The 18,057-nt window shown below is 40.7% G+C and overlaps 1 protein-coding gene across 1 annotated transcript in view; it reads right to left on the bottom strand.

Moving 5' to 3' along the window:
* Positions 1–18,057, bottom strand: part of LOC112054112 (phosphatidylinositol 4,5-bisphosphate 3-kinase catalytic subunit delta isoform) — a 35,989-nt gene that overhangs the window by 6,600 nt on the left and 11,332 nt on the right. Inside the window, exons 6-19 of the mRNA XM_052881558.1 lie at positions 17,706–17,829; positions 16,349–16,524; positions 15,340–15,549; positions 14,455–14,657; positions 13,378–13,569; positions 11,906–12,112; positions 10,247–10,390; positions 8,720–8,844; positions 7,655–7,799; positions 6,673–6,861; positions 5,931–6,073; positions 2,707–2,858; positions 1,398–1,574; positions 265–384 (exon numbers count right to left, since the gene is read on the bottom strand). Coding sequence (XP_052737518.1) covers positions 265–384; positions 1,398–1,574; positions 2,707–2,858; positions 5,931–6,073; positions 6,673–6,861; positions 7,655–7,799; positions 8,720–8,844; positions 10,247–10,390; positions 11,906–12,112; positions 13,378–13,569; positions 14,455–14,657; positions 15,340–15,549; positions 16,349–16,524; positions 17,706–17,829 — 2,307 coding nt within the window. The remainder of the gene's footprint in view (positions 1–264; positions 385–1,397; positions 1,575–2,706; positions 2,859–5,930; positions 6,074–6,672; positions 6,862–7,654; positions 7,800–8,719; positions 8,845–10,246; positions 10,391–11,905; positions 12,113–13,377; positions 13,570–14,454; positions 14,658–15,339; positions 15,550–16,348; positions 16,525–17,705; positions 17,830–18,057) is intronic.

The raw sequence follows: 18,057 nt of genomic DNA, 5'->3' as shown, positions 1-18,057 counted from the left end.
TCGTCAAAAAATATTTATAAACTAAAATTTTCATGTAATCACGTCTCAGAAAAATATGTTTTTTTTTTCAGTCTAGTAGAAAGATAATAAACAATTTAAGACCATTTAAAAAGTGTCAACTAGTCTATTGTTATCGTAAATAAAAAAAAAAAGATATTTAATATCAAGCATGTGTCTTTAATTAAAGTCTTTACAATTAGATGTCAAAAATATGATTAGATAAAATATTGAATGAAACAAATAATAAATTTAAGGCTAGCTTACCAAAGTTTGTCTTAGGTACTGTAAATCCTTCTCCGAACTAAGCTCCGGTAATCCGGTGGAGATCATCATTGAAAACAGTGACAGGATCAGATGCCCGTGCTTCCTTAGGATTTTAAATGCCTGCAAGAAAAACAAAAAAAGTTTCATATTAGATCGTGCTCTGTATACCAAATACAAAATATACATTCTCGAATCATAGCAGTGTCGCATCAGTAATTTTCAATATTATTCAAGAAAAATGGCGCCCTATGTATTCACTCGTAAATATTTTAAAAACCAATTACAAAAACTAAAGAAATATTTTTTTAATACGTAAATACTGATTATATAATATATTGTGATATTAATTTACGTAATTATTTAAAAAAATAAAAAATAAAGAATATTAGCCATATTTTTTTATAATATGACCAATATTCCCATTCCCCTCCAACTAGTCGGGAAAGAGTGCTAGGAGTGGGTACGACCATAGACCAACAGGGTGAGGATCGAACCACCACTCCTCGGTAATGAGTCCAACCGCTCTTACCGTTGAGCTATTGAGGCTTATTGCTATATTGTTAGTGTTAAATGTTGAAATACAAATTATTATGAAAAAAGTTTTGTTTATGCGGATGCAACAACGAATATTCAACTTTAACGAATATTGGAAACAAAACATGAGTCCAAGGCATACAAACTTACACACTTCGACGCTGGATTGGATAGTTTGAATCCAAAAGCTATGAAAAGTAGGCCATGGCCCAGCTTGACTAAGTATAATCAGACCCTATATCAGGAGTGAGCTATATCGCCCGGAGACGTGATAATCCTCTGTGTCTCAGTGATATGACCTCTGCCTTCGATTCGAAGGGCGTAGGTTCGAATCTGGTCAGGGGCATGCACCTCCAACTTTTCAGTAGTGTGCATTTTAAGAAATTAAATATCACGTGTCTCAAACGGTGAAGAAAAACAACGTGAGGAAACCTGCATACCTGAGAATTTCTTTATTCGCTTCGTGTGGCAAGTCTGCCAATCCGCATTGAGTCAGCGTGGTGGACAAAGTCCAACCCCTCTCATTTCTGATAGGAGACTCCTGCTCAACAAAGAACTGAATATGGGTTGTTAATGAAATAAAAAAAAAATACACTAACCGTCTCACACAGCTCTCTAAATATCTTAAAGTCCAGCAGATCGTTGTTCCCGCCGCGTTGCCCTTTATTGATCACGTGTATGAAGCCGTGCGTCAGAACAAACGGCACGAACTCGCGCTTGACGCCGTACTTCTTCTTGAAGTGGCCCAGAAAGTGGCCAAAGTCTATGTGGAATAGCTGCAATAATAAACTTGGTTATATTTATTTTAATAATAATACCTTTTTTTTACTTTTAGCAATACTAATAATCAATGATAATAACTTTAGCAGACTCAGAAGTGGATTACAAAAATAAGAAAACCAATGTTGAACAATGGTTCACAATATAAACAAATCAAACTGTAACCAAAACAAGACCCTAGAATGGCAGATAATAACCTTGACTGGATTCACGCACTTGTGAACCTCGTGTGTAGGGTTAAAGGATCTTTTGACAGTTAACAAACACTTCCCTTTTCCACTCAAATCACTCTCCCCGTCTATATCAAGTAACCCATAAAGAATTACACAAGAAATGTAAGGGCGACGAGCGCCTTACGTCGCAAGTCGTTCCCGCCAACTGATCGCTACCCCTCTCTAAATCCCTACTCTTTACGAAACAAATCGCGCCACCTAGATGCGATTAATTATTTAGGGGCCCAAGCAACCAATTCTCAGTCGCTCTAGCCAATTTTCTTTTTACTAGGCTTAGAAAACTAAAAATTTGTCAATATGTCATTCACATATTGACATATTCATTCACATGTCAATATGTGAATGACATATTATTTTGATATGATATTACGTAACGTATGAATGACGGATGTCTTTTGAAATCATTTTTTGATTTCCAAAATGTTAGCTGAAAAGGAATCGATATGTATTTTGAGGATCAGACCTCCTACAGGCCTAGTATACGTCCACGACACACCTCGTGACAAAAGATTGTCCACTAATATTATCAGAATCGAAAATATCGGTCTCTTTCTTTACATCGCAACAAATGAGCGATATTTTTGATATCACCGCTATTGGTCGACAGTATGTCTTTCTCTCGTTACGAGACAATAAATGTCATTGACACTTGTTAATACCTACTGTAACTCTTCAATAAAATTACTCCTTTTTTAATTCATGGACGTGTCAAGTAACGCCACAAATGACGACGAAGTGACTAAAAAGTGCCCAGAGTAGGAAATTTAATGATCTTATTATGCCCCGTAAATGATCGATGATTATACCATATCCCACCTCCTATAATGAGCGAATCCTGACCCTGTAGTGAGTCGTTAAAATATATTGACAATGATAATGATGATGATTTTATTACCTGTCCACTTTCCTTAATCATAATGTTGTCAGGGTGTCGGTCTGCGATGCCCAGCACGTATGTGGCGACGCAGTACCCCGCGCAGCTCATCGTGAACTCCTCCACCGCCTTGTTGAATGACTCCTCCGTGGGATTCTTTTTGCGGAGCCATTCTGTTTGGCAAAAATTATGTTATTTAATTATTTATCCCGTTAGTTGAGTTGAAACAGAAAGCTTACCGTTTTTCGTGTTTGATCACAGTCGACGAGTGGCATGGGAAATAGCGGGGAAATTTGGCAAAGATGTTGTGTGGCAATATTAGCAGATAAGGCAACATCGCGACAGCACGAGGTGCATTGTGTATGGTTTCGGCATTAGCTTTCTGTCAATGGTTCCCCTACACCCCATAAATGATATTGGTTTCATCTCGTTCCAATATGGCTCTGATGTGATATGGCTGGTAGGGACACTGTTTTCTCATTATGACCGTAAATAACAGGTATAGTATGCGCGTTATCATCTGAGTCGTCCGGTCATAAAAGTCAAAAAAGATAGGAATGTGCAGCGCGCCTACCTGCGCACCCTAATTATCGATAAACGGCTACCTGCGCACGTGCTAATGATGAGTCAATAATGATTTGGACGATTCTGATTGGTCGGTTTCTAATGTAATTGCATTGCGTATTTTTTTTGCTATAAATGTGTTTACTGCAATTAAATAAATACATTCATGTGTTACTCGTTGCGCACTATGGATACTTTATTTTCTAACGTTGATCTGAAGAAATTACATGGCGATATTAGCCCTCAAGCTCGAACACTGATTCACAACGTATTCCTGTTTCTCAATGAATTGAAAAGTGATCCGAATAAAGTGGCTTCTCTAAATTTCAACAAACCACGTGAAATGGCCGCATTTGTTTGTGGTGTGAGCAGAGCGACAGTGGACCGAATCAAGACGGAAGTATCACAATCAGGCAGTACCTGTATACCAAGAACAAATTTTAAGAAACCACAAACCGTCACTAATATTGACGATTTTGATAAAAGTGTGTTGAAGCGAACTGTAGCTTCATTTTATGAGAATGGAGAGTATCCATCCGTGGCGAAAATTTTAGAAAAATTCCGTGAACAATTACCCGATTTTAAATGCGGCAACACTTCAATGAGAATACTACTGAAGGAGGTTGGGTTCCAGTATAAGAAAAATAGCGAAGGACGTAAATATTTAATGGAAAGAACTGATATTGTTTGTGCTAGAATGGACTTTTTAAGGAAATTGGATTTACTTAGAAGAACTAACGATCAGCGACCACGTTTCTATCTAGACGAAACATGGATTAATCAAAACCATGCAAGAAAGAGGATGTGGCTTGGAAGCAACGATGAAGGAGGTTTCAAGAATCAGCCTGTGGGAAAAGGCCAAAGATTAATAGTTTGCCATGCGGGTTCTGCAAGGACTGGCTTCGTTCCAGATGCGAAGCTAATATTTAAAGCGGTGAAATCAAAGGATGCTGATTACCACACAGAAATGGATGGCGAAACATATATGGCATGGTTTTCCGAATTCCTGAATCTACTTGAAGAGCCCTCAGTTATAATTGTCGATAACGCAAGCTATCATTCGATACAGTTGGAAAAGATACCCACAAGAAACACGAGGAAAGCTGAAATTCAAGAATGGTTGACAAAGAAAAAGATTCCATATTCCAGCAACGAAATTATTGAAGAATTAATAAGAAAAGTAAAAGCCAGTAACCCGCAGAAGGTCTACGCTTTAGACCATCTGGCAAATGAACGAGGTCATGAAGTAATAAGGCTCCCTCCATATCACTGTCAATATAACCCAATAGAATTAATTTGGGCACAAGTAAAGGGAGAAGTTGCGAAGAATAATAATACCTTCAAGATAGCAGATGTCGAAAATAGTAATTATTGGGATAAGGTTTATTTGTTGTCTCCGCCTCGTCCACCACCTCGATATGCAGTAGTAGGACAGTAAACGGAAACAGTGCACTCACGGAACAAGTTGACCCTGGATATGACGGAGGTGGCGTTGAAGCGCGCGGACTGCTTCTGTATGTTGGTCACCGTCTCCGCCTCGTCCACCACCTCGATATGCAGTAGTAGGACAGTAAACGGAAACAGTGCACTCACGGAACAAGTTGACCCTGGATATGACGGAGGTGGCGTTGAAGCGCGCGGACTGCTTCTGTATGTTGGTCACCGTCTCCGCCTCGTCCACCACCTCGATATGCAGTAGTAGGACAGTAAACGGAAACAGTGCACTCACGGAACAAGTTGACCCTGGATATGACGGAGGTGGCGTTGAAGCGCGCGGACTGCTTCTGTATGTTGGTCACCGTCTCCGCCTCGTCCACCACCTCGATATGCAGTAGTAGGACAGTAAACGGAAACAGTGCACTCACGGAACAAGTTGACCCTGGATATGACGGAGGTGGCGTTGAAGCGCGCGGACTGCTTCTGTATGTTGGCCACCGTCTCCGCCTCGTCCACCACCTCGATATGCAGTAGTAGGACAGTAAACGGAAACAGTGCACTCACGGAACAAGTTGACCCTGGATATGACGGAGGTGGCGTTGAAGCGCGCGGACTGCTTCTGTATGTTGGCCACCGTCTCCGCCTCGTCCACCACCTCGATATGCAGTAGTAGGACAGTAAACGGAAACAGTGCACTCACGGAACAAGTTGACCCTGGATATGACGGAGGTGGCGTTGAAGCGCGCGGACTGCTTCTGTATGTTGGCCACCGTCTCCGCCTCGTCCACCACCTCGATATGCAGTAGTAGGACAGTAAACGGAAACAGTGCACTCACGGAACAAGTTGACCCTGGATATGACGGAGGTGGCGTTGAAGCGCGCGGACTGCTTCTGTATGTTGGCCACCGTCTCCGCCTCGTCCACCACCTCGATATGCAGTAGTAGGACAGTAAACGGAAACAGTGCACTCACGGAACAAGTTGACCCTGGATATGACGGAGGTGGCGTTGAAGCGCGCGGACTGCTTCTGTATGTTGGCCACCGTCTCCGCCTCGTCCACCACCTCGATATGTAGTAGTAGGACAGTAAACGGAAACAGTGCACTCACGGAACAAGTTGACCCTGGATATGACGGAGGTGGCGTTGAAGCGCGCGGACTGCTTCTGTATGTTGGCCACCGTCTCCGCCTCGTCCACCACCTCGATATGCAGTAGTAGGACAGTAAACGGAAACAGTGCACTCACGGAACAAGTTGACCCTGGATATGACGGAGGTGGCGTTGAAACGCGCGGACTGCTTCTGTATGTTGGCCACCGTCTCCGCCTCGTCCACCACCTCGATCATGCCCACCGCGTACTCCATCGATATACAGTTGTAGGGGTTCAATCTGAAAACATCGTCACAATTAAATATTTGTTTTTTTTCTCTTATCCGATTGAGCCGGAAGGGCAACAAGGCAAGTTTTCTAGCGTAGCCATATTTTAGTAGCTTTAGTTTTAGTAGCCATATTTTAGTAGCTTTAGTTTTAGTAGCTCTTATGAGCCAAGCAAGAACCCAGAGCCCATCAGTGATCAATTTTATAATGCTATTTAAGCAAGTGATATCTCATAGCTGAATTAAGTGGAACTCATGATTACCTTAGCTCTGGTCTGTCAACTTCAAAGGGCAGACTTTCGATAAACCAGATTTAGGCTGGTTTTAGAGTTTGGTTTGGAAAGAAAAATGCAAACAATAGTTTTTTTGCCAGAAATCTGATTTATCTAAAATAAATTTAAATAAATAAAACGCCAGTGTTTCCTCGTCAGAATCCATTTTATTACTGAATGTACAATTGTACAGTACGTCGTTATTTCGCTACAAAACCGCGATGGAAACGGTTCGAATCCGCCACGCCTCCGCGACGCGTCCGCTCCGCTTTGCATCCGCATCCTAGTATGATAAGGCCCTAAGGAACATTTTGACATCCAGTTCACCACGAGCACGTACCTAAAGTCGTATCCTGCGTTTTTCCACAGCCGGTCCATGATGCGCAGCATCTGCAGCGTGAACATATCCTGGCGCAGGTCGTCGCCCACCTTCAGTATGATGCGGATGTCGCTGCCCGTGGGGTCCACGTTCTCAAACTCGAGCAGCAGCGGACGCATCTTGCTGTCCATCACGCGACAACCTTCAGGCCTGTTGACACGAGATAATATAATGAATTAATAGAAGTTGGCACATAGTTCGAAGAGCCGATGGACGTTGGGGTCCCAAAGTGCTGGAATGCGACCCCGCACTAGAAGCGCAGTGTTGATCGATCCCCCCACCAGGTGGACTGACGACATCAAGCGAGTCGCAGGTATTCGCTGGTTGCAGGTGGCTCAGGATCGTGAAGTTTGGAAGTCCATCGGCTGATATAATGATATGACGATGATGAGAAGTTGGAAATAATAATCACACTAATATTATAAAGGCGAAAGTTTATGCGTGTGTAAGTATGAAAGTGTGTAACTGTGTATGTATGTATGTTCCCCCTTTACGCTGCGGCCACTGAAGCGATTTGGCTGAAATTTAGAATGGAAACAGATTTTACTCTGGATTAACAAGTTTTGATCCCAGAAAAATTCATGGTTTCCGCGGGATTTGTGAAAAACTGAACTCCACGCGGACGAAGTCACGAGCATCCGCTAGTACGTAATAAAAGTTGGAAAAAAATATTACATAATACAAATAACTGATTTAATTTGATAAGAAACTGGTGGCAATTATAAATTTAAAATAATATGAATATTTAAATGTAATATTTTAATAACACATTTTCACAAATAAATATACTTTTAGACCAAGTATTCCTGCAGTAGACGTCCATCGCCTGATATGATGATGAAGATGATGAAATATCAAATAAAGCCTTACTATCTTTAAACTTCGATTATTGATATGATTTTTTTAAATGTTATGAAGTAGATACAAGAATAAATGAACTCACTTGATTCTCTTACAGACTAAGCTCGGTATGAGCGGCGACACGAAGTCGGAGAGCGTCTCTAGACAGTGCTGCTCTTCGAGGTGCTGACGGAGTGCGGCGCGCGCCTTTGTTATTTCTTTCTTTTTGCGAATGCATTGATTCGCCCCTAGAATATAAACGTACCACTAAAATTAACATCTTAGACCCGAATTCACTGACTTTCATTTTAACGGCGTTTACAAAACCGGCCCGTCAAATATTAAACGTAATTTGAACAAGGGGTGTTTTTTTTTTCTGTTTATCATTCGCTTTTTGACTCTGGTTTGTAAACTGAGCGATTGAGAACGACGAGTGAACGATCTATGAACAATTTATTTATTATCTATAACAGCATTACAAAGAATTCCCCAAAAGGTGGGGATTTTGTTTGGAAATCGAAGCTGGCAGCATCCAGAGTGGCATAATAACTCAAAGCTAGGAAGTGAAGGAACAAAAATCAGATCTTTAAAATCGTAATTACAACAGCTATAGCATTGAAAAAAATGATTCAAAGGGATTCAAACTAATTAGGGATTTTTGGAAAACTATTCAAATTAGTATTAGATAGTTAGGTGGTGTATCTACCGTTTGCGTTTTATCCATTAATTACGGGACACCCTGTATAAATGAAAATGCTAATACTATAATGATAATCGTCATCAACCCATATTCGGCTCACTGCTGAGCTCGAATCTCCTCTCAGAATGAGAGGGATTAGGCCAATAGTCCACCACGCTGGCCCAATGCGGATTGACAGACTTCACACACGCAGAGAATTAAGAAAATTCTCTGGTATGCAGGTTTCCTCACGATGTTTTCCTTCACCGATTGAGACACGTGACGATTGAGACACATTTAGTTTCTTAAAATGCACACAACTGAAAAGTTGGAGGTGCATGCCCCGGACCGGATTCGAACCCACACCGTAATCGGAGACAGAGGTCATATCCACTGGGCTATCACGGCTCTCTATACTATAATGATAATACTATAATGATATTTTTACTTCTATGTAATTATTATGGAAACTAGCAACTTTGAACTTACATTTAAGTTTGTCGAGGCAGGATATCTGTCGCATGAGGCTGTTGATGTGGTCCTGGCAGCCGCGGCAGTACGCCTCCAGCACGAGCCCGAAGCGCACTGACACGGACGGCACGTGCATTTCAGACCTGAACACAATAATAAAACAACATTAAGGACAAAATGAAATATATTTTTAAATATTTTTTATTTTTTAATCGGGATCATGGATGGTTGCTGCCCACAGCGTGGAAACCGCTATTTCTTTCATTGTCACATACAACAAACTTGGAACAAGATAGCGTTAGTTCGGTTTGCTTACAAGAAGACGAGTCTAATGAAGATGACATTAATGAACCGTCGGAGAGTGTAACGGAACCTTCACTCCCCACCACTCAACCCCTCTCCGCGCGCGCAATGCGTGCAGAAGCGCGTCGCGCAGCCGCTTCGCAGTTTGGATCGTGCCGCGATGCAAGAACCAGCTCATGACTAAGGGCCCCGTATGGGTTTGAAACTAGTCGGGCATACTCCGACCTAATATCACGTGAGTTTTAGCCGTGTTTCATAATCAATTACTATGAATAACACTCACGATAGTTTAAATTCTAAAATATTTAAAAATACACTCATTTTATTTATTAGTTCGTGTTTTCGCGACCAGAGACCTATTATATATATTTTAGTATTCCATGGATTCACCGTGCGGGTGGAGGGGCAGAGAGAAAAACTCCGAGCAGAGTCCTGGACTTGTGACCGATTGATGTAGGGTTAATTTTCCTTAACCTGATTCGAAGGAATTCTTCTTGACAATCGATTACCAATCTTCTTTTCCATTCGTGTTGTTCTCCCTGCCTAGCCGAACTTTTTGCAGAATAGATTTAATTGCAGTTCTAGAGAGGCCAAGGTCTTTAATCTAGTTATAAACATTTTTTGCTGGTAAACCTCTCACACCTACTTCTACGACGTACTAACCACATCACCATTTTTAGTTAGTTCATTTGTTAGGTCATAATATTTATTCACTTTTATACTGTGGTATGTGTTCCGTACATACGGACAGTAAAAACTGTGATAGGTATATATCTCTCGTTAGTCATTACCCGTTTTTAATTTGTCGGATATAATCATCCATAAACGCTTAGCATTATGACAAAATAAGCATGCGAAGGTGTCTTATTTTGGAAATCAATCAACGATATTTTATCCAGGATAACATGACCTAAATAAACAAAATAAATTATGTTCGCACTAAATTCATATTCGCGAGCTGATGTAGGAGACGACACAAGATTGCGCCTGTAACACCCAAAACGTCAAAGAGAATACAGGTCGACTTTCAGCGCGAACAACGAAAACAGACTGTTTTACAAAGTGTACACAAATCTAACACCTTAAAATATATGAAGCATTAGTAAAATTATTATATTTATTGTCACTTCAAAGTGTTACGAATTTAAGATAACAAAATAAACCAGTTAAAGCAAAAAGTATAGTATTTTCTTATGTGCGAACGTACAAATGACAATCACTATGAACTCCAAATATACCTACCTCAAATGCCAGAACAGGTAGTGTCCGATGTTCATGTTGTCGAAGGCCCGTTGTAGCAGGAAGACGGACAGGTCGCACATGAGGTAGGACTCGTGCTTCAGCGCTTGCACCAGTTGAAGCAGGTACAGGAGGAGGTCTTCGTCACTGTAGAGAAGAAAAGCAACATTTAGTATTACAGACTAGAAAAACGTATAAAATTCACGTGAATCGGTCAGTGCAAGTTTGGTTAAGCAACGTTGCATGGGCAAACTCATGATTAGGGATACCGGATACGTTCCAACCAGTTGGGACCGTTCCGTTCCATTCCGTCATTTACACGAGTTACAACATTATGGAAAACACTATATAAAACCATAGTTTTAATTCTATAAAAGTATGGCACATAGTAACCAGAGGGAGTCTTTACAAGTAACGTGTGAAGCCGGTGCAATCCACAAAAAGAAACAAACATCACCGCAAGAACCGAAGAAACCGCGCATAAACAAACTTTTTTCATAATTTGTATTACAAAATTTAACATTAACAACAATTACTTAAATTAATATAATAATCAATAATTACCAATAAACAATACTCTTATTTCTTTAGTTTTTGTTAACAATTTTAAAAATATTTACAAACATAAGACGCCATTTTTCTTGAATATCAATATTATTATGCGACTAATAATTACTGATGCGTCGTTTTGCGTCGAGAATGTATTTGTTTTTGATATTCATATTTGTGACGGGTACGATACCGGCGTTTTCCGTGCGTTCCATCTGCCTATTATTGATTAATCTGTGTAGTATGGTATATGGTAATGGTATAACCGTGATAGCCCAGAGGACCTCTACCTCCGATTCCGGAGGGTGTGGGTTTTTTTTCTTGATTTTCTGTGTGTGTGAAGTCTGTCAATCCGCATTGAGACAGTGTCCGCAGTCCATCATCAGTCCATCCGCAGTGGACTATTGGCCTAACCCCTCTCGCTTTAAGAGGAGATTCGAGCTCTGCAGTGAGCCGAATATGGGTTGATATCGATATGGTAACAAAAAACGATATTGAATTTATCTTGTCTACCAGATGGCAAATATTCAACGATGTTACTGTGATTCACAGGGTGAAAATTGGAAGCGATCACCAAATGGTTAGAGGCACATTAAATATTTATGTATGTATCTGTATCTGGTGAAGTCTACGCTCCGATCTACTCGTGCCCATATTCAACACCCCGAGTCCTTTCAACTAGAACTTCAGAACCAATGATTGCCTAGCAAATTGCGATACTGTGGACGATTTGAACAATAGGTTGGTGAAAACTGTCCATAAGGTTCTATAAGACCCACCATACGAAAGGAACCAAAAAGTTCCGAGACAAAACACTTAAGCTCATGAAAGAGTGGCAAGAAATAAGATTAGTCAGCAGATGCGTCAAAATGCCGACGAATTAATAGATAGTAGTCTCTTAGTCGCAAACTAGGAACTTGCGAAACTTCAATACCGAGCGTATTAAAAATGCGATTGAAAACAATCGAGGCAAGATCGTTGTTTCGATTCATTGTTGACTTGACTGGGTTCATGCGTTGTCCTCTTGCGTCATCGCAACGCAGGTGTGGCATACAATGCTTTGGTCCGTGGTTTAGGCATGCTGAAATAGATTAAAAATATAAAAAAAAATACCTGATCTTGGCCAGACACTTGACAGCGAAGCTCCTGACCGCGGCGTCAGCGTACGCGTAGTCCAGCAGCTCCAGCGCCGACTCCACTCGCAGCAGCGGCCACGTGGCCAGCATGCGCACCACGCGCGCCACCTCCGCGCGCTCCGTCCACTCCACGCACGACAGCAGCTTCGGCAGCAACTCGGGGGCTGCTATCCGGAAATACTCTCTGTGGGACACGACAGATGTTTTATGACAGTCTTCTTCTTTGTCGCTGCGCTCTTGACAGAGACGGTCGTGTTCTTTAGGACGTGTTGGAGGCGCATTATAAGTGCTAGCACGAAAGTATAGCGCCAAAAGTCAAAAGAAAAGAGCGGCGATTGACTCTCCAGCCGTATACCGTCCCCCGCACTGATTCGACACCCCGCGCACTTCCAGTGTACTGCGTGTGTACGTATCGATGCGCAGCTTATACCCTGCGAGTTTATGTCGAATGGGGATGATGACTAGGTTTGAATATATTGATTTTTATGATACATTCGGGTAAATAAGGTCAATGTTAACTGATTTATACATAAAGAGCAAAGATTGTCTGGATATTAGCAAAATAAATAAGATTATAAAATTTTAAAATCTATTAAAAATCTTTTATCGTAATTAGATGAAAATTTATACAGCTTTAGCTTCCTTAGATTAAATGTTACATTTTTTAATATTTGAACTATAAACATAAACGCTTTGTGCGTAACAGAGATATTAGTAATTTTGTTTGACCGCCCATACAAATCTAACAATCATTATGTACCTACGACGTGATTAATTCTTACCATTTTGTATGGGGCGTTTTTCAGGGATTCCTGGCAGTGCTGCAAATCTGACCCTTTAAATCCCTGTAGCTCCGAAAGTAATGATCGCAGATACCCAGTTACTTTTACAAAATTGCTTTACTATTAGCATACTCTAAATTTATATACAATTAAAAAAAACTGTCATCATCCTTATTCAGCACTAGAGTTACAACGTAGATAGCTGTACCGGGTCCAGTCTCCCCTTTTAGAAAAGGGGATATGGAGCTTTACTTAGGAGTAACCTTAGACTAGCTTAGACTCAACCCCAATGCGGAATTGCGGGCAAGGGTGATAATCTTTTACCTGCTTGACCTATGATATAGCTTAGATTAAACTTCTGACAGTTTGAACATCTAACAACTCTTATTTGCATCTATTGTTGAAAAGTATTGAGTGAAGGCAAGATTAGATTTAATTTCAACTAAAGATTATTTAAAAAGGCAGACGTTAATAGTATAAGCTGTGGTTATCGAACATCACATAATGATAAATCATTGTATACAGTTTGTCACTGTCACTTACAATAGTCCTATCACAGGTCGACACTATATTACTACTACTATTAATTTCATTAAGCCTAAGCACCTAACCTTTACACATAGATAGCGACCTAGTTATACAGAATATTAAGAAACCCAAAACTTACCTTGAAGCCCATATATTTTTCTTTTCCTGTTCGTGCATCTCATACATCGGGTCCTTCTCGGCTGTGATGCGAAGGTTCTCAAAGTCTTCGCTGAGCTTCGCCGCGGCGTCGCCCGCTTCGTCTTCGAGCTGATCTGCGTACGCCTTCACAGACTCCGCTTTCGGGAATAGGATTGGATGTTGGCAGTCGTAGCTGAAAATAATATTTACAATTTACTTTATATTTGAAAAAAAAATCTAAAATGAAAACTGAATAATGCTTGCGTCATATGAAGTGTATTAAAAAAAAACGAATGTGTTTTAGACCTTGTGTGGTCTAAAATGAAGTAAAACCTCTTTCGAAAATAAAAAACAAAGCGCCATCTATGAGCCTCAGGTCTCTGCGTCGCAACTGGTTTTGAAGTGTACAAAAAGGGTTTGTTTCAAAGTTCTCTAAAAACGCCATCTACTGGTAGTTTAGAACAACAAACACTGTTTCATTACGCCTGTAGATGGCAGCACGCATCGTAAAAGCCATCGATAACACTTTTCATAACACATTCATCAACTTACTGCCCAACCAAGACCATCCGCTTGACTTACAAGTCAAGTATGCGTAAAGTTTGACTAAAAAAAAAAAAGATTTCAACTACCAAATTCCACCTTCCACTCACTTGGAGAACCGCACTTGCAGCGCGGCGTAGGATTCCGTGTTGGTGGGTTTGGTAACGACCGTGCCGAGCGGGTGCAGCAGCAGGTCGTAACCCTGCGTGCCTAACTACTACTACTCTACTAGATATCTAGTGACGCGCTAATGTGTGAAAACCCGTGTAACCTATTTAAAAAATGTCTACGAAACTACATCGTAATTTAACTTGAAGTGTACAAAAAGGGATTGTTTCAAAGTTCTCTAAAAACGCCATCTACTGGTAGTTTAAAACAACAAACACTGTTTCATTACGCCTGTAGATGGCAGCACGCATCGTAAAAGTCATCGATAACACTTTTTGTAACACATCCACCAACTTACTGTCCAAGTCAAGCGTAAAGTTTGACTAAAAAAAAAGGTTTCAACTACCAAATTCCACCTTCCACTCACTTGGAGAACCGCACTTGCAGCGCGGCGCAGGACTCCGTGTTGGGGTTGGACACGACGGTGCCGAGCGGGTGCAGCAAGAGGTCGTCGCCCTGCGTGCCGTCCGCCACGTGCGTCCACATGTACAGCGTGACGCCGTCTGTCCGTAACTGGTCTTTGTAGTCGAACACCATGGTGTTGGCCCACGCTAGACGGTTTACTGAGTCCTGTGAAACAATAGCGCCCGATAATTTATATATTTTTGTCGCAAAAACTCAACGAATCCAAGTAGAGTCTATCCTGAGTCGATAAAACATCTGTGGTTTTTATTGATATCTTTTTAATTATTTTCTTTTTTGATCGACTTCTTAAATAAAAAAAAAATCTATCCTCTCACTGCGGTGATTTGAGTGCCCAAGCAACCGGTGGTCTGGGCTCCAGAGTGAAGAACCTCTTTGTAATAAGGTTCTGTTTTGTTTAATTCTAAATTAATTACAGAAAATTACAGAATTAAACAAAACAGAACCTATACACGCCGTCTCAAGAATATATTTGTTGCAGAGATATCATAAAACAAGGATTTGGTCAATTCCCTAAGGGATTTGATCAAATCACGGAGGATGTAAAAAATACGATTTAATCTTTTCCCTAAACAAATCTAGTGAATTGAACAAATACCTGAACTAGTTCAGTGAAATGACAGGTTATAACCTAAACACTGACGTTTGTTTACGTTCTGACCGAACCTATACTAACTCTAGATTTTTACAAATAGCAGGACTTTTCTTCTAATGTCAGATCTTTAGGATAGATTAGGACAGATAAAACAGTCTCGCCGAGATATGATTCTGCACAATGCATAGCCATTCGCCTCGTTCAGTGTAGATCTTTGGTGTGATTTATACTAACCTTATTGGCTTTCCATTTATTCTTAGCCTTGGATATTTCATAAATAACGAAACAAAGCCTCGCCATGCGCGGAACGTTGCACACTTTGATGGGGAACTGCAGCATGGCGTTCCATTGCGCCTCGCCCTCCATGGTGACGACTGCCACTCGGGTCTTGCGCGGCTCGCACAGCGGCTTGCCGCCGTGGTAGATGCCCGCTTGACAGACCACCTGTAAAATAAAATATATTGACTATTCCACAAGCGATTCGATGCAATGACCAGATATCGATTTTAGGAAATCGGTGTAATAATATAAATATAAAAAAGCGTCCTATTAAAAAAATTATATAAATTACTTTTAGCAGACGCAGAATTGGATTACAAATATAAGAAAACCAATATTGAACAAATGTTAAAGGTTATGATTCGCAATATTTGTCAGAACAACTTAATTAACAAATCAAACTGTAACCAAAATAAGACCCTAGAATACCTTAAGCAGTCCCACTTGGCTTGTGACTCTGAATGCAGGTTTAAGGTATTCCTTTCGACTAGACAACACTGACCATTCACTGCTTAAGTTATCCTTAGTTATCCTCCCCGCCTATCCTAAGTAACCCATGAAGAAACACAACAAAATTTGTGGACGGGTCGAACACCACGAGACCACTGAAGACGACCGTACGGCGAGCGCCTTACATCACAAGCCGCTTCCACCCCCAATTAACAATCGCGTCGTCGTAAATCGGAAACAAGTCGCACCACCTAGCGTAGACACGAGCCAACACAAGATCGAGCAACGTCATATCCGTCTCAGACTACTAAATCCAACATTACATTTACACGATAAATACAAACATATCGTTCAACACGCACATACAATTTTAACGATTGTAAGTAAACGTGTATTATGTTTTTCGTTACAAGAAGGTTTCAGGAACTCTAGTATAATTCTACTCCACGTTGAGTCCACCGACGCTCCTTTCCAAAAAATATAACTAAAAACAAATTGATAGTCAGATAATTACCTCAACCGGTCTGCCAGGGTCCACGTTGAGTCCACCGACACTGTGCACAATACATGAGTAGTTGTTGTCGATCTTCCACGACGACTCGTAGTTTTTCTTCTTCCTTATAGTGTTAGATTGATCTGAAGAAAGCCGCGTCCGCTCAGGTAGCGAAGGGTAGTGGACATCGGAGCCCACTATAAAATAATTTATTATTTGTATGTATTATTTTAACTAACATGCGACCCATAACATAAATCTAGTGAAAAGATATAGTCGACCAATGGCGACCGAGCCGGAAATATCTCTCTCTTTCCTGTTATCGCAACGAAATACAGAGCAATATTAAATCTTTCCTCTTCTAGCAACGAAAGAGAGAGCTACGAGTTTATTAACGGTTCGACGCTATTGGTCGACAATATTTCACGATATGTCGTGGGTCGCATGTTAATGCTACAGGCAATTAATAGATAAGTGTATTTTGTCATGCGTGACGTCACAGTCCCTGTTCGCATAGCGCGTTAAAATCCTTAAAAATAGACTAATTAACTAATCTGTATTCATAAAATATCAGTAACTTAAGAGTTTACTTTACAGAAAATTATCGTTTTAAATGAATTGTATTATATTGATGTCAGAAATCGATTAAAAGATCCTTGTTTAAAACCAAAACCCACTTGTCTTACAACAATATCTATACATATGATACTGTAAAGTTGTAAATATCGTCAGTTTATAATATTGATCTCGCGAAATTATGAACTGAACTCCATACTTACTCCTAAAAACCGTAACTTGAGTGGCTCAGAAACCAATGGTTAGGTTAGATTGATTGCAGCTAAGCGCTTACTTATACAAAAAAAGTGTTTTTTTAATTTTTTATTTGTGAACGTACAAATAAAAAAAAAAAATGCTTTTAATCTACCGAACACGTTAAATTGTATGTAGCATGTTGCGGTTCACAATCTATAGACAGTTTACAATCTCGCGAGATATATTATAATCTAACGGTATTTGCAATTTTACGGTTTTTTTTTATTCTTTACAAGTTAGCCGCTCTTGACTACAATCTCACCTGATGGTAAGTGATGATGCAATCTAAGATGAATGCGGGCTAACTTGGTAAGAGGAGGATGAAAATCCACACCCCTTTCAGTTTCTACGCGACATCATATCGGAACGCTAAATCGCTTGGCGGTACGTCTTTGTCGGTAGGGTGGTAACTAGCCACAAACCTCCCACCAGCCAGACCTGGACCAATTAAGAAAACCTCAATAGGCCCAGCCGGGGATCGAACCCAGGGCCACCGTCATGTAAATCCACCGTGCATACCACTGCGCCACGGAGGCCGGTGACACGGTGTCAAAGTATCACTTACATGATATACTGTCAATGCCGACGGTCATGACTTGCGGCACGCCGTCCCTGGACAGCGTCTCTTGGATGTACAGGAACTGGATGAGGGGGTGGTCGCCGAGCAGGTACTCTTCACGACCGCAAACCTTGTATGAGTTGGTAACTTATTAATTTTTGAAGTGATTACTTCTTATGGGATCTTAAACCGCTTAGTAACGTAACGCGTTACGTCGCCACTCTGTCTGGCCTCCCTTTCTCTCACGCATACGGCAGCAGGTTCAAGTTATCACTTCTGTCGAGCGTCCCGAGACGCACACATTTTTAATTATTTTTTTTTATACATAAATAGTTTTTTTTTTGTTTTAACAAAAAAA

The sequence above is a fragment of the Bicyclus anynana genome, chromosome 5, assembly GCF_947172395.1.
Source record: "Bicyclus anynana chromosome 5, ilBicAnyn1.1, whole genome shotgun sequence".
Classification (NCBI taxonomy): domain Eukaryota; kingdom Metazoa; phylum Arthropoda; class Insecta; order Lepidoptera; family Nymphalidae; genus Bicyclus; species Bicyclus anynana.
The sequence above is the reverse complement of the archived record's forward strand: the minus strand, read 5'-3'. Positions and strand labels throughout refer to the sequence as shown.